The sequence below is a fragment of the Erpetoichthys calabaricus genome, chromosome 9 (assembly GCF_900747795.2).
Source record: "Erpetoichthys calabaricus chromosome 9, fErpCal1.3, whole genome shotgun sequence".
NCBI classification, from domain to species: Eukaryota; Metazoa; Chordata; class Cladistia; order Polypteriformes; family Polypteridae; genus Erpetoichthys; species Erpetoichthys calabaricus.
Genome location: NC_041402.2, coordinates 196,337,299 through 196,361,484, shown reverse-complemented (window position 1 = coordinate 196,361,484; position 24,186 = coordinate 196,337,299). Strand labels below are relative to the sequence as shown.

General features: G+C 50.5%; 2 protein-coding genes and 2 non-coding genes across 4 annotated transcripts; 3 read left to right on the top strand and 1 right to left on the bottom strand.

The window, feature by feature from the left end:
• Positions 1 to 120: 120 nt before the first annotated feature.
• rpl12 (ribosomal protein L12) lies at positions 121 to 7,067 on the top strand. The gene is made up of 7 exons (XM_028808842.1): positions 121 to 288; positions 4,311 to 4,384; positions 5,807 to 5,905; positions 6,004 to 6,085; positions 6,349 to 6,435; positions 6,692 to 6,804; positions 7,023 to 7,067. The coding sequence occupies exons 1-7, from the start codon at positions 252 to 254 to the stop codon at positions 7,026 to 7,028; spliced, it is 498 nt and encodes a 165-aa protein (XP_028664675.1). The 5' UTR covers positions 121 to 251; the 3' UTR covers positions 7,029 to 7,067.
• LOC114658311 (small nucleolar RNA SNORA65) lies at positions 5,572 to 5,699 on the top strand. Its single transcript, XR_003717358.1, has one exon. It is a non-coding gene; the product is annotated as a small nucleolar RNA SNORA65 (small nucleolar RNA).
• Positions 6,496 to 6,622, top strand: LOC114658312 (small nucleolar RNA SNORA65). Its single transcript, XR_003717359.1, has one exon. It is a non-coding gene; the product is annotated as a small nucleolar RNA SNORA65 (small nucleolar RNA).
• Positions 7,068 to 11,952: 4,885 nt separating the features above from the next.
• Positions 11,953 to 24,147, bottom strand: pole3 (polymerase (DNA directed), epsilon 3 (p17 subunit)). The gene is made up of 4 exons (XM_028808843.2): positions 23,983 to 24,147; positions 16,340 to 16,425; positions 13,302 to 13,420; positions 11,953 to 12,397 (listed from the first exon to the last, which is right to left on the bottom strand). The coding sequence occupies exons 1-4, from the start codon at positions 24,046 to 24,048 to the stop codon at positions 12,204 to 12,206; spliced, it is 465 nt and encodes a 154-aa protein (XP_028664676.1). The 5' UTR covers positions 24,049 to 24,147; the 3' UTR covers positions 11,953 to 12,203.
• Positions 24,148 to 24,186: the final 39 nt, after the last annotated feature.

Sequence of the window (24,186 nt, the reverse complement as noted above, 5' to 3'; positions counted from 1 at the left end):
TAAAATGATTCCACATTATCCCCATCCACTATGGCGGATTCACTACAGCAACTCTGTTAACCTCGGAACTGATCTCTGGAATCTCGCGATAGTTTACTCTGCTATATAAACCAATTCACGCCATTTGCTGACCCCTTTCCTTTGCTCAGCTTCGCGGTGAAGGTGCAGCAGTAATTCGGTCGTCCCGAACTCGGGTTCATCCGACACCATCACCAAGCTACGCTGAACAGAACCTCTAAGAACACAAAGCCATGCCTCCTAAATTCGATCCAACTGAAATAAAAATCGGTATGTTTGAGCGGAAGTCAAGCCATACGAAAAGGCCATCGCCAAACAAACGGCGTGCGTGACGAGCAGGTTGTCGTCTCTCCGGTTTGTATGGCGGTGTGAGGTTAGTTTGGGAGGGATTCGTGTTTCAGGTGGTTCTACTTGACGGGATTCAAGTCTTGCTGATTGTGGCTTCTTCGCTGCGGTTACCGGCCACGTGGGCGCCTGCGGCCTTCCAGTTGGGCCTCGCGGACTGCCGGACTCTTTAGAGCGTATCTCCGTGATCTTCGGACAGAGGCGGGTTAATTCACTTCTAAAATCGGGACCGAGGCCGGGCGTTTGCTCTCCTAAGACGAGCGCAGCTGGTGTGGTGATGCGTGCTGGTATCCTACCTCAGTCGCTGGCTCGTTGGCGCTACGGAGAGGACTGGCGGGGTGTACAGAAAGATGTTGAAGTGAATGGCGTTTGAATATCGCGGTGGGGTCGTATCTCTGTGTTGAACGTTTCGGGATACGAAGAGCGCTGTCAGTAGATGGGAATGAGCCTTAGTGGGTCAAGTTGGCAGCTAAGATTTAGACGAATTGAGTCAATCCGCTCAAGGTGGGACTCGAGGGTCTTCACGAGAGCAGAAAGAAGAACAAATTGACCAAATCTGACTTGTGGTGGTCGCGAATTTCAACAGGCTGTTGACGTGAAGTTGTCGAAGTAAAACCTTTTATAGTGGGGACCTGCAACCGTTTTATGAGGTGGCACAGTGGGAGGAAACACCACGTGGCCACCGTGCCTTCAAGCTGCACTGTTGTCCCCACCACAGGTCACTTCTCATAGTGCAGTTAGAAGTGTGGGCTGAGGTACCCAAGTTTTGTTGGGCTGATAACCGGGATTCAAAAAAAGAGTGAAGTGTGTGCCCCTGTAAAGTATGTTGGCACTGAGCAGGTCTAAAACACCAAGTATTGACGTGAGTCAGGTGCTGCCAATGGAGTGGGGATTTCTGTGAGCGGGCAGAGCTTCACAATTATTACAACCCCTTGGGATTAATAAAGTATCTTATCTATTCATTTTGTAAGAGTTCCGGTCTGTTGGGTTCAGAAGTTTGAAGTCCTAGCAATTCCATTTTTCAGTCTGCCAGCAAGAAAGGGCACCGTTGATGTTGAATTGGGCAGAATTCAAAGTGATGGTGTGCAGAGCAATCTATAGGATTGAGTTTTAGTTCAGACTTGGCTTGTCTCTTGACCTAAGAGTAGCCGAGTTTAGCTTTCAAGTGGTGGCACTGCCAGTCTTCAATTCTTTTTCCGTATGGAAGTATGATAGTGTCAGGATATGAAAATTAAATTCAAGTAGGCTTCAGATGATGTGTTGTGCCCATCCTAAGGAAATGTGAATGTTGTTAATCTAACTGGTGACACTTTAAAGTCCATAAAGGAGTGAAGGTTTAAACTGTTGCTTCTGGGACACGATGCCAGTTTCCCCAGCATTACTCCATTATGGAAAGTACACCATTTAAAATGAACAAGTCCTCCAGTGGTGACATTTGCCAAGGCTGTGACCAGCTGCATTTTACATTTCACACAGTGCTTCACGGCAGGTGATGACTCTGAGGGGCTTTATCAAGTGTCGTCATTTTATTTTCCCAAGCAGGTCACATTGCTGGCACCTGTCCAGCAGGATGAAGCGTGGCAGAGCAGATTGGCACATGTTGGCTGCTGCACTTCCACTCTGTGACCTGAATTTGGTTTTTTTAACCCAAGTGGATGCAGATTTGACTTTGGTGTAAATGCCAAGAGACTCCACGGGATAATCATACATGTCACTAGAAAGGCGGTGTGGTGGCTCTGAGGTTAGGGATCTGCACTGGCAATCGGAAGGTTGCCAGTTCGAATCCCGTAGATGCCAAAGAGAGACTCCGCTCTGTTGGGCCCTTAACCCGCAATTGCTGAGCGCTTTGAGTAGTGAGAACAGCGCTTTGTAAATGCAAAGAATTATTAAAGTCCTTGTAGGTTTAAACCGCTTCAGTTCAATGCCTGGTTGGTAAGAGTCCGCGTGATGGCGAGTGACAGAATTTGTTCCATTTTTACAGGGTTGCGTTTTCGAATTCATTTTCAGCTTGTCCACCGTCTTCATGTATTCAAGTCGTGACGCCATTTTGGTGCTGATGTTTGGTAAAGCCCTGAACCCCATTAGTTCTCGTAGTCCGCAGTTCAGCTAAAGAGTGCGGTGTGGTTGTGTGGGCCGCCAGGCGTGTATTGGATGGCAAGTCTTTGCACTGTGATGACCAAATAAGCACAGGTTACGGTCAAGTGGTGGGTCAGTCATTCGTCTGATAACAGTAATGAATAACGAAGCCCAGACGTGATCAAGTAGCCCTTCACACAGGTGGATTCTCTCCTTTATTTCTGCACACGGATGGCTGTGTATAGCAGTGAAGTTTTTTTGTGGCCGCTGTCTTCTGATACCCGCTCAGTTCTGATCACCCACAGCAGTCCAGTCGGGTGTTGCATCATTTTTGTGCGACGCGTCTCTCTCCCTGCCTCTCCTTTTAACGGTTGCACAGATACTTGCATGTTTGTCTTTTTCTAAAGTCCTTACTAAGCTAGCGGGGCGTCCCACCATTATTGGCTCCTATTGTTTATCCTGCCCCCCCCCCTTAACAGAAGCACACGTCCAGGCAGACGATGATGGGCCACAAGCCTACCTGTGCTGGCGCAGCATATTCAGAAAATGAGCCCTGCCTCTGAAATGAAGGAAACAGAAGAGCGGCAGCAGAGAGAACGATGTGGGCATCCATAGTTAGGCCTTCCCGTCATCACGATGGCACAGACGTGGAGCTGGCTGTGGTGTTTCAACGTAGTCTTAGCATTTAAACTCAGACTCTGATACAGAGAAGGTAGTGTGAATTTGGCCTCTGTTGGGCAGCAAGTGTACATGTGCCACCTCAGACACTCTGCCCACCTTGTGTACCACCCTGGTACTTAATGGGCTAGTAGTGGCTTCACTGTGGCATCTGAAAGGCAGGTTTGATTGAAATGTGTGCTGTTTTGGCATTGAATGGCGTGCCAGGCAGCAGTTGGTATTTGATGAGCACATTTTTGGTGCCACTTAACATTGTGCATGTCTTACAGCAAATGAGATTTGGGCAGCCACAAATGTACAAACCAAGCAGGGCAATGCCACTTTAAAAAAAGTAAGGAAAGGGCACTCGCTGGACTGCAGGAGACACTCTGGGCAAACGTGCCGATGGGGGCTCTGCACACACACCGTGGAACCTGACGGGAGAGTCGGAGTGGGTCCATCTTGACCTGCTGTATGCTGGCAACGCTACTGTCACAGTAGGCAGGGGGCAGCTGTTGGCTCCCACGATCTTTGGGGGTCTTCAGAATGGTCATCTGAAGTGTCTTTTCAATCTGCTTTATAAGCTGCCATCGCATTCATCCTAATGTAGCATGAGGATGTTGGCGCAACTTCATTTTCTTTTAGTGTGGCCCCCCCCAGTATTCACAGGGACGGGAGCGAGTGCCAGTGAAACTGAGCTGGGCCTCGGTGGCCTTGTGATAGTTAATCCTGCTTTCAGATTGGCATGAGCAGGAGATTGGCATTGTCATCCTGCGTACCCCCTTGATCCACTCGTTGCCAAGGTGAGTGATGATTGGCTCACCCACTGACCAACGGCTGGGGTTCAGCCGGTGACCTCGAGGCTCCGCATTCTGGTGGGACGTCGGATGGCATGATGGCCTCTTTAGGTGTTGGCACCGCAAGCCTCTGTTCAGGTGTGCCATTCTGCACCACCTCATGAGTGGCGTCATTTAATAATTAAGGTGGGCGAAGTCTCCGCTACAGTCCAAAGCTGGTGTCTGCCAGCAGCCTGTCTGTGCCACACCAGGGAGATACGCCAGGGCTGGAATCATAAAGTGAGGTGTGGCACCCAAATCGGGTCTGTGCAGGTGCCTGCCATGGGCTACGACTGTGGGTCGCCCCCTTTGGTGCAGGGTCTCTGTGGCTTGCCAGCCTCTGACCTCCGTGGTGTAATTGATGGTCTTGTCTTGCAGTGTACCTCAGGTGTACAGGAGGAGAAGTCGGTGCCACCTCTGCCCTGGCCCCCAAGATCGGCCCTCTGGGTCTGGTAAGTTTCTGTTTTTGCTCCTTTCGACGTGTTAACATGGTGGGCTTGTGCTGTTGGGGTCTGTTTTAATATCGAGATTGGGTGGAGAAGCCAGCAGTATCCCTGAAGAAGGGGGTCCATGTTCAGTTGAGACAGACCATCGTAGTTCAAGACCTCCGTCAGTGGGCCGCGAGACCCCTGCAGTATTAACTCTGGGCTGTCTTGTCCAAGGCCCCCAGTGTCTTCTAAGGGGCAGGTAGCCCCCCCCTCCCCCCAGGAGCTTCAGCAGTGGCACCAGGTGCCAACGCAGGATACTGAGTGGGCAGAAGCAGGGCAGTGGTGGTGCAGAATTCCTGTAATTCTTACTGGCAAGTGGGTGCATTAAGCTCAGCCAATCCACAGCTGTAATTGGGGTCAGCTGACTCGAGTTGTCCGCCTTCAGCCGAGACCAATGCTGGCGTTGGGGTCCAGGAGTTGAATTCAACTTCAGCAGGGGGGCCTGTTGAGCCCTTGAGGTGAGTGGCCGGGGCCTCGGTCATTTGAGGGTCTCAATTAGGGACAAGGATTCTGAAGTGGCAGGACTCCCGACACTGGGGCGTTGTGCTCAGAGCTTCTCGTTCTTCCTGGAGCGCCGACGTTAAGAGGCACTGCTGACGTCTGATGCCAACCCCCAGTTAGTAACATTTTGACTTTTCCAGTCGTCGTCCATTCACTCTTAACTTACTGATGTGATGAAGACCACTGTTCTGGGGGGGTATAGTGGGCTGTCATCTGAATAGTGACACTTGTCTTTCTGTTGAGCTCACCAAGGGGCAGTGGGTAAGGTGCTGTGCCCTGGGGGACATCAGATCTAAGGTGACTGGCCGCACGTACAAAAGAGCCTGCTGTCCAGTGGAGTTAAACCTAACAGGGTGGCATTTCCTCCATCAGAAGATCCTGAAGGCCATTTGTGACCCGTTTTTGTGCCATCTCCACGCTGTGACCGGCCAGTAAGCCTAAAACTCTGTCTGGTCAGTGTCCAGTAGGCCTCCAGTTCGTGGGCACATTTGGGTGCTGCTTGGACAATCGTGATATGACCAGTGGTCTGACAACTGGCACTTGATGTCAGGAGGTCATTCTTGACAACTGGCACTTGATGTCAGGAGGTCATTCTCGACTGGCACAGTTCCAAATGGCATCGGGACCAAGTCGGGGTGGGTAGTCAGCCTCCTGCCACTGTGCCTGTCTGAACTGGTGACTTGCACGATCCAGTGGTGGCTGAGAGAAATGCCAGCCTAAGGAAGCAGGGTGAGCCTCTCCAAGTAGGTCACTCTGTGCCAACAGGTCTGGGACATGCATGCAGTACATCATGGGTAGTGGTGCCCACTTAGCATGCCACTGTCAAAGCTGCTGCGAGGGAGTGCCCGCCGCGGCCCTAATGGAGTTGTTGTTCTTGTCTTCAAGTCCCCCAAGAAAGTCGGAGATGACATCGCCAAGGCCACCGGTGACTGGAAAGGCCTGCGAATCACCGTGAAGCTCACCATCCAGAACAGACAGGCTCAGGTGAGGGCGCCATCATGAGGCGAGCGGGTGTCTCCGCAGACCGTGGGCACCATCGTGGGCCATCTCAGTGCCTGATGTCATTCTGCTTTTTCTGTTAGATAGAAGTTGTGCCCTCCGCCTCGGCCCTGATCATCAAGGCCCTGAAAGAGCCCCCTCGTGACAGAAAGAAGGTCAAGAACAGTAAGTGGCCATCGGGGGGTTCAGGGCAGGGGAGCCTCTCGTTTTTAATGTCGGGTCTCAGCTGCCCGCGCCACTGGTACCCGTCTGTGCCCGTGACTTGTACATTCCAGTGGTAGCTGACAGAAATACCAGCTCTAGGAAGCAGAGTGAGCCTCCCTCCATAGGTCACTCTGTGCCAACAGGCCTGGGACAAGCTGCTCGCGGTATGGTGTGGCATGGCTTGGCAGTGCCCACGGCTCACGAGTTCTGTTTTACTTCTGCAGTTAAGCACAGTGGGAGCATCACTTTTGATGAAGTTGTGAGCATCGCCCGTCAGATGAGGCCTCGATCGATCGCCAGGGAGCTCTCTGGTAAGTGAAGTGCTTGTGGTGCGGGAGTGCCAAGCGTGGACATGCAGCTTGGCGCAGCCACCCGCCACTGTGCCGGCCTTAACTCGTGGCCTGTATACTCCAGTGGTGGCTGACATTAACTCCTTCCCAAGGAAGCAGGGTGGCCCTGACCAGTGGGCAACTCTGCGCCGAAGGGCTCGGAACAGGAGCTGTGCTGGGTGGAGCCCACCCTGCCCAAGTGGGGGTGCAGCCCGCTGAATGCTCGTCTGTCTTTCAGGTACGATTAAGGAGATACTTGGCACGGCCCAGTCGGTGGGCTGCATGATTGATGGCCATCCCCCTCATGATGTCATTGATGACATCAACAGTGGCAAAGTGGAGTGCCCAACAGTAAGTAGTGGGCGATGCCCGGTGTAAAGTGCAGTCGGTGGTTGATGTGGGCTCATGTTTGTGTGTGGTGTTTAATTTTAACATTCTGGGCAAATGATGCCAAAGAAAACTGGCAGATTACTACAGATAGGAGGGAATAGTGTACATTGGGTGGGCACGGTGCCAGCCATTAGAGGGACTAACGCACTTTTCTCTCTCTCTCTCTCTCTCTCTCTCAGGAGTGATTGGGCTACAAGTTAAAATAAAGAACATTAAAAACCAAACCAGAGTCTGTGCCCAGTCTGTGTCCTGGTGGCTAACAGTGCCACCTCATTTGCCAGCTGCCCTGCACTTTAAAGCTGTAGCTTTGTTGTAAGTGGTGGCTGTGCTGGTAGCTACTCTCGCCGCTGTGGTGCCCGTAGCTCGCCCGCTCGCTGGTGTGGTACTTCTGACTACATCTGCACTACAAACACAGATGGTGGTCTCCAGGGCCACCCAGCAACTTGAGGTCTCCATCTTCAGAGGTTCAAGTGGTGGTCGGGGGTCCCTGATTTATGTCCTGCTTTGAGGCTCATTCTAGCGTCACGGTCTGTGTGTTCACCCCTCGCTGAAGCAGCCCACTTACTGGTGGGCACTAAACCCTGGGGTCCGCTCCATTGTAGGAGTGTAGGTGGTCCCTGTACCTACTGTGGTGGTGGGGGGGGGGGTAAACTGCAGGTAGGCTTTGCTGGGCTGGGATTCTGACACCTGAAAAGCGGGGGGGGGGGGGGGTCCTTGGCCTTTATTGCCACCTCACATTTCACACCAGGGTTGTGTGCCTTGGGTGGTGGGCTTGGAGGACCCCTGAGGCTGCAGGTTTTTATCTCAATTGGTTTCTGCAATTGCAATTTTGGCAGTGCCAACTAAACCAAATGCTTAGAGTAAAGCGGGGGGGGGGGGCCTTAACAAAAATAAAAAGTGGAGGTTTGAATTTTTTTTTTTTTTTTTTTTTTAAATTGTAATTTTCTGACCCACACGTGGCTCGTGGTGAAGATCCTGCTGCCCCCCATGTGCTCCCCTGGGTGTGCTGTGCTCTTCACCCTCAGTTACTGTGATGAAGAGCAAACGCCCAGGGAACTGAAACTGAGAAAAGTTCAAAAGTGAAAGGAATGGAAAACAAAGGCGGGGGGGCTAAGGAGCGGCGGACCCCTCCAGTGACACAGAACTGTTAGCTGAAGAGGAGGAGGAGGAAGGTGAAGAGTGGAACTGGGGGGGTGGGCTAATGGAGAGAACAAAAGGCGATATGTGAGTGCAGGAGGATGGGGGGGGGGGGAAATGGGGTCAGAACAGAGTGAGGATGATGATGGTGATGAAGGTTGTTAGTGCATATGCCCTACAAGTTGGGTGTGCAAAGGATGAGAGTTAGATGGAGTGGTGAAGAGGACAGGAGGTGATGGGTAGGTATGAAGGTCAGAGGCTAGGGTCAAAGGATGGACATGGCTGTGGTGAATACGTATTTTAAGAAGAGGGAGGAACACAGGGTGACGTACAAGAGTGGAGGAAGATGCACACAGGTAAGTGACATCCTGTGCAGAAGAGTCAATCTGAAGGAGATTAAAGACTGCAAAGTGGTGGCAGAGGAAAGTGTAGTTAAGCAGCATAGGATGGTGGGCTGTAGGATGACACTGGACATCAAGAAGAGGAAAAGAGTGAGGGCAGAGCCAAGGATCAAATGGAGGAAGTTGAAAAAGGAAGACTGCAAAGTTGAGTTTAGGGAGGAGGTGAGACTGGCACTAGGTGCCAGTGAAGTGTCACCATACAGCTGGGCAACTACAGCAGATGTAGTAAGGGTGACAGCAAGAAGGGTGCTTGGCGTGACATCTGGACAGAGGAAGGAGGAAAGGAAACCTGGTGGTGGAATGAGGAAATACAGGAGAGTATACAGAGGAAGAGGATGGCAAAGAAGAAGTGGGATAGTCGGAGAGATGAAGAAAGTAGACAAGAATACAAGGAGATGAGGCGCAAGGTGAAGAGAGAGGTGGTGAAGGCTAAAGAAAAGGCGCATGATGAGTTGTATGAGAGGTTGGACACTCAGGAGGGAGAAAAGGACCAGTGGGACTGAGCTGGGAAAAGGGAAGCAGCAGGGTAGGGTGATAAAGGATAAAGATTGAAACACACTCCTAAGTGAGGAAGAGTGTGATGAGAAGATGGAAAGAGGACTGTGAGAGGCTTATGAATGAAGAGAACGAGAGAGAAGAGGTTGGATGATGTGGAGATAGTGAATGAGGAAGTGCAATGGATTAGCAAGGAGGAAAAAGGACAGCGAGGAAGAGGATGAAGAATGGAAAGGCTGTTGGTCCAGATGACATACCTGTGGAAGCATAGAGGTGTTTAGGAGAGATGGCAGTGGAGTTTTTAATCAGATTGTTTAATAGAATCTTGGAAAGTGAGAGGATGATGAGGAGTGAAGAAGAAGTGTACTGGTGGGCTGATATTTAAGAATAAGGGGGATGTGCAGGACTGCAGTAACTACAGGGGGATAAACCTGATGAGCCACAGCATGAAGTTATGGGAAAGAGTAGTGGGAGCTCAGTTAAGAAGTGAGGTGATGATCCGTGAGCAGCAGGATGGTTTCATGCCAAGAAAGTGCACCACAGATGAGATGTTTGCTCCGACGATGTTGGAGAAGTTTAGAGAAGAACAGAAGGAGTTGCATTGCGTCTTTGTGGACCTGAGAAATCAAATGACAGGGTGACTGAAATGAGCTGTGGTATTGTATGAGGACGTCAGGAGTGGCAGAGAAGTACGTAAGAGTGGTACAGGATATGTACGAGGGGAGTGTGACAGTGGTGAGGTCTGTGGTGGGAGTGATGGAGGTGGGATTACATCAGGGATTGGCTCTGAGCCCTTTCTTATTTGCAATGGTGATGGACAGGCTGACAGACGAGATTAGACAGGAGTCCACATGGACACATGCTAATGACATTGTGACCTGCAGGGTGAGGAGTCCCTGGAGAGGTGGAGATATGAGAGGAGAGGAATGAAGGTCAGTAGGACCACCAAGACAGAATACATGTGAGTGAATGAGAGGGAGATCAGTGGAATGGTGAGGATGAAGGAGTGGAGTTGGTGAAGATGGAGGAGATGAAGTACTTGGGAGCAACAGTACAGAGTAATGGGGAGTGTGAGGTGGAGAAGAGTATCAGGAGTGATTTGTGACAGATGGGTATCAGCAAGAGTGAAAGGGAAGGTCTACAGGACGGTAGTGACACCAGCTATGTTATGTGGGCTGGAGACGGTGGCATTGACCAGGAAGCAGGAGACAGAGCTGGAGGTGGCAGAGTTAAAGATGCGAAGATTTGCATTGAGTGTGACGAGGATGGACAGGATTAGAAAGGAGGACATTAGAGGGTCTGCTCAGGTTGGATGGTTGGGAGACAAAGTCAGAGAGGCGAGATGGTGTTGGTTTGGACATGTGAGGAGGAGAGATGAGGATGCTAAGGACAGAGCTGCCTGGTAAGAGGAGAAGATGAAGGCCTATGGATGTGGTGAGAGAGGACATGCAGGTGACTGGTGTGACAGAACAAGATGTAGAGGACAGAAAGAAATTGAAGATGATCTGCTGTGATGACCTCTTAACTGGAGCAGCTGAAAAGTGACAGTGACACTTGTGTCTGTCACCATCATCTCCAATGCTCTCCTGTCACACTTTGTGCTCTTAATTGTATCCGTGTCACATGTCCCCCACGACTGCTCCACTTTTCACTAAGTGACACACACGTGAGCCACTGCCTTTGCCCCCCATACCCACCCCTCTTGGCAGTAAGAGGATACCAGTGAGGGAGCAAACCCTGCCAGCCCCCCTGCGTTCTCCGTTTCCCTTGCCCGTTTGCCCGCCCTCCACATTGTAGCGATGGCTGCATCAAGTGTTGGCGCCAACAGCATGTTTGACGTAATGGGGGTCTATGGTGACCGATGCTATGGCAGAAAGTCCTTCAAAAATCCCCCAGTCCACGTCAAGCCGTCCAGTCAGCAAACAGCGCATGGATTCCCCCCCAAGATCACCACTGGTAAGGTAGCCCACAGAGCCCTTCACAGGCCGGGGGTCCGCGCCGCTGATTCTCTGGGTGAATTTTACATTTTTTATCTTCCATTGTCCTCGTCTGCCAGTGTTGATGATGAGTGACGCATGGCGCCAGTGGCGGCCCCTCATTCAAACGCCCGACTTTGTGCCCATTTTCAGAAGTGCCCTACTTGACCCACGGGCTCACAGGGTGGGATGGCTCGAGGTGTTGGTCACCACAGACCCCTGTCAGATCACACCATTCGTCTGTTACCCTCACGTGACCCTCAACAGACCAAAACGGCTCCCAGGCATCACGGCAGACGACAGCGGGCAAGTAAAACAAACATTTGGGGCGTTAAATCCTTCAAGCGGACGCGGAGAGCAAACCGAGCAGCGGAATCGAAGTGCCGTGGGGGTCCCCCAAACACATCAAGGAGCTGGCAGCGGCTCAGCGAAGCACACGGAGTGGAGTCAATGGTGAGGAAATGTGACAACAGGGTGGTCTACAACACACGCGCAGACCCCCAGCTCGAGCAGGCTGGCCTTGGGCGGTAAGCAAACTGAGAAGACCCCTGCAAAGTCCAGGTGACTTCTAGGCTGAAAGAAAAGGTGACCACCTGATGGCCATGGGCATGAAAGCCCACAGGGTCAGCCCTACTTTGGCATTGCCATCTGCACAGGGTGATCTGTGCCAGGTGTAAATCCAGCAGAACAAAAAGTAAAACTTGGGCTATGGTCTGTGTGCCCATCCGCCCACCCACAGTTGTGGGAAAGGTGCAGTGATGTCCCCAATTCATGCAGCCAACAACTCGTAGGGGGTTAGTGGGTGCTGGCATATGCCAACACTGATTCAGGACTGTGGGCACCACCTGTGTGCCTCATTTAAACAAACCCAAACCGGCCAAGAGGGCACAGAGGCTGGTCCGTCCATGCTTGTGCCAGCTAGCACCATAAGAAATGCCCCTGCACTTGGTGATGTATAGCGCCTTTGTAGTTGTGGTCAGTTTGCCACATGACATCGGTGCCACGGCCACCACTCCAGACTGTTAAGTTTTCAAGATGGACAACCTGTGTGGGTAAAAGGGGACACGAGGAGGAAGTGGCACCGGCCGTTCAGAGAGAACACAAGAACACGAGGGGGCAGCAGCGGGCAGCGTTTCTAATTGGCGTTTACTTCACTAAAGCTGCTGGGAACAACAACAACAGCGGGGGCTTTCACAAAGTGGGGGTCTCAGTCCTCAGTGGCAGTCACTAGTCCAATAAAGCCACCCGTCCAAAATCGGGGGACAGAGCCGTTGGGCACACACAATGCCAGGGGGTCTGGGCGGGTGGGCTGGCAGTCTCAGTCTGGGGCTTTTCTGCAGCCCCGTCTTCCTCAGTTCGCTATGTCCTCCTCATCCTCCTCGTTCTCTCCCTCCTTCTGCTCCTCCTCCTCCATTCGCTCCTCCTCCTCTTCCTCGTTCTCTTCCTCGCGGCTTCTCTCGTTGTCCTCCACGTCGCTTTTCTTTTCTTTGTCTTTCCTCTTCAGCTCCGAGGCTTCCTTCTTACCCTTCTGGCCCTTTTTGTACGCTGAAAAATAAAAAAGGAACAACTTGTCACTTGTCACCCGTGTGAAGACCCCCTCGGCCCGCCAGGTCTGCTCATTCACGAGGGTGAGGGGCTTTACTGCTGGCATGAAGCAGAGAGGACGTGGGCACAGCAGGGGGCCGGGGACTGAGATTTGTGCATCAAAGACGAAGACAAAAAATAGAAAAAGTCGGGGAAAAAAAGCGAAGTGAAGCCGTAAAGAGAACGGCGGGCAAAGAACTCGGTGGGCCGAGGATTCAGAAACCTAAACGTCAGACGCCAGCCTGTGTATGTGCACCGAGGGGTGGGCATCACACACAGTAACTGCTCGATGCCAGCCTTTGGGGGAGCCACTGGCACCCACCATCGTACCATTCAGCCACCACCAGCAATACGGGTGTTGGGACTTCGACACCACTGGCCTGTGCCAGCGGGCAGTAAACGGCGGCTCATTACAAGGGTCCACATCAGCCAACACACACACACGGGTGGGTCAGCAGCATCACCCCCTCCACGTTGTGGTGTGTTGAGCCCCCCCCACCATCTACGGCTGCCAGTACCACTGACAGGGACACGGGTGGAAAGGGCCAAGATGCCAATCAAAAGTGTGTTGTATTCCTGGCACAATGGCCTACTACTTCAGAACGGGATAAGTGGCGCGCACAGCAACACGTCTGGCGAAGCCCCCCACTGATTTCACCGACATAACCGTAGCGAGTTGTGGACGCCCCCCACCCCAACTTAAGTCATGGGGGCAGCTCCCGTGTGTGACAACCGATGAGTGCTCACCCAAGTGGGCCGAGGACAATAACGTGAGCGCCACGCGGGTTTGGGGGGTCAGCAGTGCTTGCCAGTGTGGCCCCCCCCAAATCCACACGGACCACCAGGCCATGCGGTGCTCACTCACCTTCTAGGGCTTCTCTCAATGGCGGGAGGAATCTCTGGAACTCCATCTCCTCCATGGCGGTCAGGACGTCCCCAGCACTCAGGGTCTTCCTCTTGCCCTTCATGGCAAAGTTATTGGCACTGCAAAACACAGCAAATAAGCTGAGAGAGAGAGAGAAAGTGGGCACCTCAGGCTCGGGGTCTCCTCTTCATTGGCACTCCACAAAACTCCATCTGTCGCGTCATTCACTAGGCCACCGCCAGTGGTCTCACGTAGCGTCTCTCAGAATGAGCGCCCACACCAAGTGGGCACCCCATCACAGAAAGGGCATTTTATCTCTAAACTGGCCATGGGGAGCAGGAGAGGGAGGACTGGCAACCAGCAGTGCCAGGGCAGGTGCTGGCACAGTGTGACCTCCAACTGCATCACATGGATGAGGGCACACCTGTGAAATGAGCGTATGCCACCCAAACCAAATCAGTTACCAGGCATGGAAAAAGAAATCCAGCGTGAACCCCAAAAACCCCCAAGTGACACCTCCATGCTGTGAACATTGACAACGACCCCAAAGACGGCTCCACGCTGCCAAACTGCCCTGCCAGTGCCATCACCAGACGGGCTCATTCTGCTCCCCAGTGTCGCGGGCACAGCGTCTCCCAACAGCAGGCCAGTGGACTTTGCTGTTGTTTCAATGAGCCGCTCAAATCCACATTGATGTTGGTGGAATGCAAAGTTGTGTGCCACTTACCACCTTAGTGCCACCTTAGGCTCTATGTGGCACCTCCTCCCTGCGATTCGTCACGTCTTCCTTCCCATCATTTTGTTGCTTTGCCTGCTGTGTTAATGTCAAACTCGCCAGCCACTCGCCCTGTCGTTTTGGTTGTCAGTGGCTTACTGACCTGTGCCCGCCCGGGTACCCACCCTGAAGTGCACACTTTGAGGCGTTTCTCGCGTTTGTGTGTTAAGCAGCACGACTTGTGCACTGGATGTTGACTGCGCTTCCGACTTTTTGGACTTTGCCCTCCAGCTGTGCCAGTCATGCACTGTTTGGCATCAACAGGGCACCTTACATCCTGAATGTTCTTCAATGCGGTCGTAGATCACTCAGTCCTATAAACTGCTTGGCACGGGAAAGAGCGGGGGACTGCAGATCTGCTTCTAACACGCGAGCCGCCCGCCAACCCCACTTTAAGAGGGGTACACATGAGGTACGGGCCAAAAACAAATCCAAAGCCAAACAAACTGCCTGGCAGCACCGCGCCCGAGATGAGGGGGTCAGGCCTGCTGCTTAGTCGCTCGGTTAGCACTTGCGTTAACTCACTGACCAGTCAGAGGCCCAGCGACCGGCGAGGTCTTCAGCTGCGATCCTCGAAGACAAGGAGCGAGAAGGCCAAAGTGAAGAAGCGTCTGCCGCCGCGGCCCAACCTTCAGAGGAGGACCCCCCAGCGCTGGCGTTCACCAAGTCTGTCGGTAGGCTGAAGTAGAAGGACCAGCACATGACGTTTAAGATCTGCAGTGTTGGCGCTGGCAGGCTGTCTGCCAATCAACTTCTGGGCCCAATCCTGACAGGGGTCCTCCGCCACAATGAGGGCAACTTCGGAGCAGACAGCAGAATGGAGTTTTACTGTGCGGCGGCGCACATCCGGAGTCGCTCAAGATGGAACACGGAGCCAGCGGCTCATCACACGCGTCGTCGCTCATCCTCACCGCACTCCCAGCATTCCAGTGCTCCAGTCCAGCCTCTAATGCAGGGGTCCCCAACTCCCCAGTGGCTCACCCTTCTCTTAATTGGTGACCAGTTTGTGCCGCTAATTCACTTCTGATCAGTCAGGATTTGGCCCAGAAGTTGACTGAAAGACAGACAGACTGCCAGGGTGAATTGCGGAGGTCTTGAAAGGGAAAGAAGGGCCAACACTGCAAATCTGGACGCTGTGCCACATAACCGTCATGAACTTCTTGTCACTCTACTTCAGTGCACCAGAGAAACGTCAGACACAAAGATCTGAAAACACTGAAGCAGCAGACTTGGTGAACACCAACACCTTCTCAGAACGTTTGGGTTACCACTGTACTGCCACCAGAGGGCAGCAAAACCCACGAGATGAGCCGAGGCCCCAGGCGACTCCGCCCTCACAGTACCACGTCACACGCCAGCCATCGTGATCTACAGGATGACGCCTGGTACTCTGGGGGTGACTCGGGTTCTGCTCGGTCGGGTCGTGAGGTACGCAGGTGGCACCCATTAGGAACACTGAGCTCGTTTTCCAGACGTCGCCCCTCACAAAGTCTTTAGGCCTCCACTATTTTTAAAATTCGCCATCTCTGCCATTTCCCAAAATGTGGCGAATGTTTCTCTTGGTTAAAACCGAGACGTAATAAAAGGGCACGGCTACTAATCAATAAAACAATAAACGTGTTGGCGAGTATTGTAATCACCGTATGCCACTCAACTCGGCTCCCTCGCTCCTGGTTCTTAAAGCTGTGACCTTACACGCGTAAGGCTGCACCCGCACACCCCTGTTTCTGTGGTGCCCGGACGCGCCCACCTGACCGGTCATGTGCCCCACTTGTGTGTGGAAAACGAGATAACCGCGACCCACCCAACAGCAGGCCTAACTTCCAGCGCACCATTCTAAGCCAAGGAATGATTTGTGCCCTCAATGTGGGCAACTGTGGCCTGCGGTCTCTCAAATGTGCCACAGTGTGCCTTTGTCACTAATTTTGGTGGCTGTGCCACCTTATTTCCCCATAGTGTTATTTGCTCATCATCAGCCAATGCCAGTCACACTGATGACTGCCCACAAACACAATACTCGACACGCAGGTCAAGCGCCTGCCACCTTCAGCACGGCGTTCCTACAATGGCGGCATCTCCTGCACAGGTACAAACTCGAGGAGTCCCCACGTCTGCCCCCGAGGCCTGGCACTGGTCTCCGCTCTAATCCTCAAGCTCAGCTTTACCTGAACGTTCTATCACAGCGAGTCTCGTGGGTCAAGATGTCCGACACGGCGCCAGTCACCCCAATATTAAAACAACACTTCAAAATGTCGTTTCTCACCATGATGTGGCATAAAGGACAAAGACGCTGGCCGCCCTCGAGATGGCACTGCGGGCCTCTTTGGAGATGTTGACACCTTCAGGAAGCTGTGGAGAGAAAGAGAGAAACGACACATGAGCCTTAAAAACGTGACAACTGCATGGCGGTCACCCTAGAGGGGGCTTCATCAGGCCAGTCTGGTAAGGGGTCCCAACAGCCGTGACAAGTGTGCCAAATAAACAGAAGTGCAGAACTGGCACCAGGGACCACCCACCCCAAATTATACTCACTTTCTGTATAAAACTTCAACTACTGGTAAGTGGCAGGAAGAAGTGCCCTTGTGTCTGCCCACTCTGCTAGTGTCACCCTGATCCTGGTGCCCCTTTACCCCCTCTCATGGCACAAGGAGTTTCTCTTACACACAACAGTTTTAGCGATTGTCGTAGCTTTGCAGCACTTCACGGTTTATTACTCCGTTCCATTTCTATTAGGACTACGTGCACAAACGGCAGCTTCGACAACCCCCTAAGCCCCCTTTGCCAGTTTCATTTTGACACCGCAATGACCCCTCTGGATTAGTCGGTGCTCATCTTTTAATATCAGGACAGTTCTTGTTCCTCCTGTGCCCATCATGAGCTGCCTGCTGGAGCCCACCACAGTCCTGGGCACACAAGACCCTCAGAGATACGAGACCCTCAGGCCAGCCGTGGACTCGCGTCTGTCTACAGGACACGGGATCAAAGGAACGAGCCGCCGTTTTGACTTAAGTTGAGGCCCTCGATCCAAAACTGTTGGCTTTCATTCACTCCGAGACCACCAAGACCACCAGCCACACGCCTGCTGGACCAGAGCTGACCAAGGCTGCCCATACCGTCACTTTTGTTCCACTATTTTATTAAACCCCATTGTTTCTAACAGACAGGCGGGCACAAAGGAGAGCACCTTACTGGGTCAAATGGGCACACCTTGGATTGGCTGTGGGGCAAAGAAAAGAGCAGGGGGCTCGGAATCTGAAAAAGGGAGTCAAGTGAAAGCAAAAACGGGGGCTCTGCTTTAGCCACAGTAAGAAAGAGGCTGCAAGCGCTGGCCCCCCATTTAGGAGAGGTGCATACAGGGGGGGTCCCGAGTGGGCCTCAAATACAAACTTGGTTCAGAGGAGTCACTTGTCACCTGCAGGTCAAGCTCAAGTGTCCGGTAGTTGGCTCTCGCGCTTCGACTGCTCTGCTCCTTCTCGAGGGCCGGGGGGGTCAGCGTCCCTTCTGTCACTCGCGCTCTCCATTTTATTTAATTTAGACGCTCGATTGTGTTATTGCTGCACAGCCCTGAGCCTCCACACTACATGAATTGTTTTCCAGATCCTGAGAGTTTGTTTTGCCAGTATTGTCTAAGCCGTCACCGACATTTATGGGTTATTATTGACACGATTAGCCGGCGTAACCTTCAAACACAGAGAAATGTCCAAAACGAACAACGATTACAAATGGACAGCAGCGTTTAAAGGACACGCAGGGAACGGGAGCAGCCACAGCATCTCTCATCACCTCATCAACACAAAATGAACTGGAAATTCAAACTCAATTCAAGGGCACTGAAGATGGAGGCTCCTCTTCACACAAAGAGCTGAGGGACCAGAAACCTCACAACCTTCAAGGAGGACCTGGACGAGGAGATACTGGGACAGCGGAGCCATCGGCTAAGCAATCCAGCGACCTTTTGGGAGAAATCACTAACTAATTCCCTAAGAGTCGGCCCACTGGTTCTCGAGTTTCACCACAGGCACACATACAGAAAATGGACAAACTGAAGATAAACACAGCAAAGTGTCCATCTGACCACAACATGAGTTCAGCCTGAAGCCTCATTCATGAAGGACATGCACGGGTGACAAATGACAGGCATGGCCACTGCTGTGACAAGTGCACTTTTAAACATTAAAACTATCAAGATCTACACCGTCACACACGTGTGTCTGAGGAGCTCCTCGCTGGCTCATTCGAGGTAAACGGTGACCCACCTGAGCGAGGGGGGGGGGGGGGGGGCGCCACCGCTAACTGGGCTTCCCAGAAACCTCCCAGTGAGGGAAATTAGCTCCGCCCCTTCTGGTCCTCCCCGCCTAAAAAGCCCTTTTCGAGAGCAGGCCAAGACGAGCAAGAGCTCTACAGAAGACCACCATAGGGTCCTACGGCTGAAGTTAAAAGCCACGTTTAGGTTCGGTTTTGTACCCTGCAGGGTTATGCTTGCCATTGACAGAAGGCACTTGACTAAGCTTCTAGGAGAAGATCAGGGAATTAAACGGTGCTGGTGTCCCAAATACTCGTTTGTTCCAGTTCTGTGCTCCACCAGCTCACAACATCTACACTCTCTCTGTCTTTAGATCTCTAGAGTTACATACAATACGCTAGCGTGGCTGGCTGGCCAGGATTTTAAATCACCTGTCGCTCGCAGACCGATTGACCTGAAATTTGGTACTCATACACTACGTGACGTCTACTGTCCACTATTGGAGTGATGATTCAACAACAAAATAAAAAGAGGAATAACCTTGGAGGTCAATCAACTCTCGGCAGTGGCCAGCAGGGTGGCACATGTGTATGGGCGCCGTTCTCGTTCCCTACCACCCTCACTTCCCCTAACTCTTCATATCTTAAGTCTTCAATCTGCCTCAAGAATGAGTTAAGTGAAAAATTAAGGAAAACGTACAAAGTAATCACAACACAAACGCGGACTCAATCAGTTTTAACGAGAAAAGATGGCGGACAGAAGAAGAGAAGCAACGGGACGCTAGGGTGGAGACAAGAAGAGCTGCTCAGGAAGGAACAAACGCATTTGTGAATTTCCCCTTGGGATTAATAAAGTATATCTATATATCTCTCTACTTCTGAGCAAATGAATGATAAACAGACAGAGAAAGAAAGAGGAGGAGAACGAGGAACGCTCAAGTCAAGTGGAGTCACTGCACGTTCTCGTTAGAGCAGCGCGCCGTTACTGGCTTATATAGAAAATCCTAAACCTAAAAGTGCAAGGATTTTATGGGACGTTTTTATGTGACGTTATGTTACAATTTAAATCAGGCTTATTTTAAAACCTACACATATATGTTTGGTATCAATCTTTTCAGAGTTTATCAAACTTTGATGTGATGTTGTTAGATTTTCAGGTTCTTATTCGGTTTTTAAATTATAAACTAAAAAATATCAAGAACTCATATCCTGCGAGATGAGACTTTGTGCCATGAGAGTTGACCACACCTGGTGCCGGAAATAAAAGAGACAAAGTAGGAGAGCTGCTGTACAGGCTTTTAAATGTTTGAAGCGGCGTGCGAGATGAAGATCACACGGGACGGCAGTAGCTGATCGAGCAAAGAGGAGGCAAAAAAAAAAAAAACTGTTTCCCATTGTGTCACCCACCGTTTAAGAGGAGCGATCGCGTCTCCTTCACAACAACACGAAGTGGCTGGCACATAGCACAGGCTTGGGGTAACCTCCTAGTATATATGTGGATATCTGCATATCCAAAAGGTGATTCATGGAACAGCTAGAGACTTCTGGGTGCTCAATAAAAGGGGACAGTTGTCACATCTCAGGGACAAAGCCTGAGGAAGAGAGGAGGGAGAAGGACTGGCAGCAAGGAGGAGTGTTGTGTGGGTGATGTGTGCACAGAGTGTTTTATTGTAAATAAAGCGGGCGTTGTGTCCTGCCTGTGTGTATCGGGGTTAGGGCAGCCGTACACACCCTGGTGGCTCATACTATTATATATAATTCAACGTCTGTCTGCTTTTCACCAGAGAACGACTTAACTGATTTAGATGTTTTTTTTATTTTTTTCTAGAATTTGCTTGAACATTCCAGTTGATTTTGCGACTTCTCTCTTCATGCCAACTATCAGAGTTCTCTTACGGCACAGATATATTCCTGTGAATCTGAGAGAGAGGCTGCAGGCCGAGGGAGTGTGACGTCAGGAGTGGGGAGCTGTGCAGGACCCTCCTCACTGTCCTGTGTCACCATTACGTGGGCAGACAACAGCTAGGAGAGACAGAGAGAGGTCACATTTGTTAAATTCCTTTAAAAAGTGAATCCTGGCTGTTGTCAATTTCTGGATGGACACAATAAGGCTAAAACACGAGCATATTTATGTATTTAAGATCAGAGTCCAATTAACGTCCAGAAGCAGATGAAACAAAACCTGCTGACGCTGAGGCCCTTGTGGATGGAGCCGAGCAGCCAGGCCTTTGGTCAGTTTAGCAAGCAGAACGACTCGAGTTAATCAAAAGCTGTGAAGCCCCCCATCTGTTACTTGATGATTTCTGGGTTTTGTTTGAATGATCCTGGGACACTTCTCACACATACTACTTTGGATTTTAGTGCTTGATTTCCATAGCTAAACCTGTCTTTATATACATGTAGCCAGAAGTAATTAAATGTATCCCAATATTTGTGGCCTGTTTCTTTATGCATTTAATATTTTTTTTAATTTAAGTGACACCGCATTGCCCTGAAATGAAAGCTGCCACTTTTGATTGGTGAATCGTCTGCGGAGTGGACATATGCACTTTGCCCGACTTGGTCACCCTGTGGCTCCTGCGAGCGCTCAAAGCTGCGACTGTGTACCTCAGACACGAACACACAAGACAAGCTGGCCAAAATTCCTGTGCAAGGCGGCAATTTGAAATTCAAGAAACTCTGAGCTCATCCTTTGGAGCCCACGGCTGAAGGGTCTGCTGAAAACGTGGCATCTGATAAACCTTCGGCCATCAACGGCTCACCAGTCAGAAAGCAGGACCTGCCAGAGCCTTCCGTCTCACCTTTGATGAGTGAAAGTGACAGTTTTCATTTCAGGGCTTGTTTCATGCTGTGGGTGACACTGAAATAAATAAATTAGGGGATAATTAAACACACACATAAATATTATTACCAAAAACAGACAGTTTTGTGACATTTAATGACTTCTATTCCCAATTCAGGATGCTATTATTTACCTACTGAGACCTTTCCATTTATCCATTTTCTACACCCACTTTATTCTGGGCAGGACCACAGGGGTAGCTGGAGTCTGTCACATGTCCCAGGTCTTCTGTTCATTTGTGTATTTATTTAAATGGGTCCTAAAGACTCCTCCATAAATACAGGTGCTGGTCATAAAATAAGAATATCATGACAAAGTTGATTTATTTCAGTAATTCCATTCAAAAAGTGAAACTTGTATATTAGATTCATTCATTACACACAGACTGATGTATTTCAAATGTTTATTTCTTTTAATGTTGATGATTGTAACTGACAACTAATGAAAGTCCAAAATTCAGTATCTCGGAAAATTAGAATATCAATTAAGACCAATGCAAAAAAAGGAAATGTTGGCCAACTGAAAGGTATGAACATGAACAGTATGAGCGTGTACAGCACTCCATATTTAGTTGGGGCTCCTTTGGCCTGGATTACTGCAGCAATGCGGCGTGGCATGGAGTCGATCAGTCTGTGGCACTGCTCAGGTGTTATGAGAGCCCATGTTGCTCTGATAGTGGCCTTCAGCTCTTCTGAATTGTTGGCTCTGGTGTATTGCATCTTCCTCTTCACAATACCCCATAGATTTTCTATGGGGTTAAGGTCAGGCGAGTTTGCTGGCCAATCAAGAACAGGGATACCATGGTCCTTAAACCAGGTACTGGTAGCTTTGGCACTGTGTGCAGGTGCCAGGTCCGGTTGGAAAATGAAATCTGCATCTCCATAAAGTTCGTCAGCAGCAGGAAGCATGAAGTGCTCTAAAACTTCCTGGTAGACGGCTGTGTTGACCTTGGACTTCAGAAAACCCAATGGACCAACACCAGCAGATGACATGGCACCCCAAACCATCACTGACTGTGGAAACTTTACACTGGACCTCACGCAACGTGGATTCTGTGCCTCTCCTCTCTTCCTCCAGACTCTGGGACCTTGATTTCCAAAGGAAATGCAAAATTTACTTTCATCAGAGAACATAACTTTGGACAACTCAGGAGCAGTCCAAAGGCGAGACGCTTCTGACGCTGTCTCTTGTTCAAGAGTGGCTGGACACAAGGAATGCGACAGCTGAAACCCATGTCTTGCATACGTCTGTGCCTGGTGGTTCTTGAAGCACTGACTCCAGCTGCAGTCCACACATTTTTCAATGGGTTTTGTTTCACAATCCTCTCCAGGGTGCGGTTTTCTCTATTGCTTGTCCACTTTTTTCTACCACATCTTGTCCTTCCCTTCGCCTCTCTATTAATGTGCTTGGACACAGAGCTCTGTGAACAGCCAGCCTCTTTAGCAATGACCTTTTGTGTCTCACCCTCCTTGTGCAAGGTGTCAATGGTCGTCTTTTGGACAACTGTCAAGTCAGCAGTCTTCCCCATGATTGTGTAGCCTACAGAACTCGACTGAGAGACCATTTAAAGGCTTTTGAGTTCATTAGCTGATTAGAGTGTGGCACCAGGTGTCTTCAATATTGAACCTTTTCACAATATTCGAATTTTCCGAGATACTGAATTTGGGACTTTCATTAGTTGTCAGTTATAATCATCAACATTAAAAGAAATAAACATCTGAAATACATCAGTCTGTGTGGAATGAATGAATCTAATATACAAGTTTCACTTTTTGAATGGAATTACTGAAATAAATCAACTTTGTCATGATATTCTAATTTTATGACCAGCACCTGTACACAGTTTGTAGAATGTTACAGCCAGAATCAGGATGTAAGAAGTGCCAGGTCTTTGGCGATTGATGTCGATACGGTCATCTCATCTCAACCAGTCAATGGCACAAGCCGAGGCTGTATGCAGCATGGCAAGACCCCCGCTGAACTTTGGGATGGGACGCTCATTGGTTTGCTGTTGTCCACAGGAACAGAGCGGCTTGTCAGGGTTACCCCCACCCCACCCATGCATGTAGGCTGACATCTGCCAGCCCCGGTTCGGCACGACTGAGTGCAGCCTGGAGGGTCACTGATCAGGACCCTGAAAAGACTTTGCGGGGGTCTGCCTCCCATACCTTTTTTTTTTTTGGCGATAGGGGGCTGTTAGCTGCTGAATTGGCGGCCCCTGCTGGTGCATCCAGTAGTTCAGCAAAAGAGAAACGAATGGGCACCACTTTGAGAGGTCTATTCTTCGTATATAAACGTGCTACAGAAGTAAAATGGTGTTGTTATTGGCGGAGTTCTTGTCAGTTCAAACCATTTTTGCGCTTACAGGTCGAATTTAAAGCTCAAACTTACATTTTTCTTTTTCCGTTCATTCCATTTACCACGTTCAACTTTAAACGAAGTAACGCGATTTTCCATACAAGTGTACTCGTAGCAGCTTTACTGTGGATACGCCGCGCTTGGCAGAGTCTCTTCATTAGAATATATACTTTTTATTTTTTATAACCGATCTGTGTTCGGCTCTGGGCTTTCTCTCATTGGGAATCACTTAGCAGATTAAAATAATACGCTGCATTGTTTTAGCCCAAAGTAAAAGTAGCATTTGCCCAAATTATTCCAGCATCTCGAAAATTCCGTAATGTGTGGAACGCTACGTATCGAACGTTAACGTGTTGGTTTTAACCGAGAACTCGTTATTATTTCTGCCACTCAGAACGAACCGCCTTGTTACCGACTCTTCCGCCGAGTTCGAGCCATGTTTGCCGTCCCCGCTTGAGCCTTACCGCCTCCTTGATAATCCTCGTGATGACCGCGTTGGGCAGGTTCAGGTCCTCCGGTCTCTCCGCCATGGTCACTCCGCTGTTTTGTCCGCTCTGATCTTACCGTCACCGCTTTCAAGAAACCGCGCGCATGAAATATGCCGCCTCGCCCTTTGACCTCTTACCCTTGACCCGCTGGCTTCGTCTTCCGGTTCGTTCTCGGACAGG

What these genes read in the sequence shown, in the direction of transcription:
- rpl12 (XM_028808842.1), top strand. Translation starts at nt 252, where the DNA reads ATGCCTCCTAAATTCGATCCAACTGAAATAAAAATCG. An exon ending in AGATCGGCCCTCTGGGTCTG is followed by an intron (nt 4,385 to 5,806) that starts GTAAGTTTCTGT and finishes CTTGTCTTCAAG; the next exon opens with TCCCCCAAGAAAGTCGGAGA. An exon ending in TCCAGAACAGACAGGCTCAG is followed by an intron (nt 5,906 to 6,003) that starts GTGAGGGCGCCA and finishes TTTTTCTGTTAG; the next exon opens with ATAGAAGTTGTGCCCTCCGC.
- pole3 (XM_028808843.2), bottom strand. Translation starts at nt 24,048, where the DNA reads ATGGCGGAGAGACCGGAGGACCTGAACCTGCCCAACGCGGTCATCACG. An exon ending in CGAGGATTATCAAGGAGGCG is followed by an intron (nt 16,426 to 23,982) that starts GTAAGGCTCAAG and finishes TTCTCTCCACAG; the next exon opens with CTTCCTGAAGGTGTCAACAT. An exon ending in ATTGAGAGAAGCCCTAGAAG is followed by an intron (nt 12,398 to 13,301) that starts GTGAGTGAGCAC and finishes TTTATTTTTCAG; the next exon opens with CGTACAAAAAGGGCCAGAAG.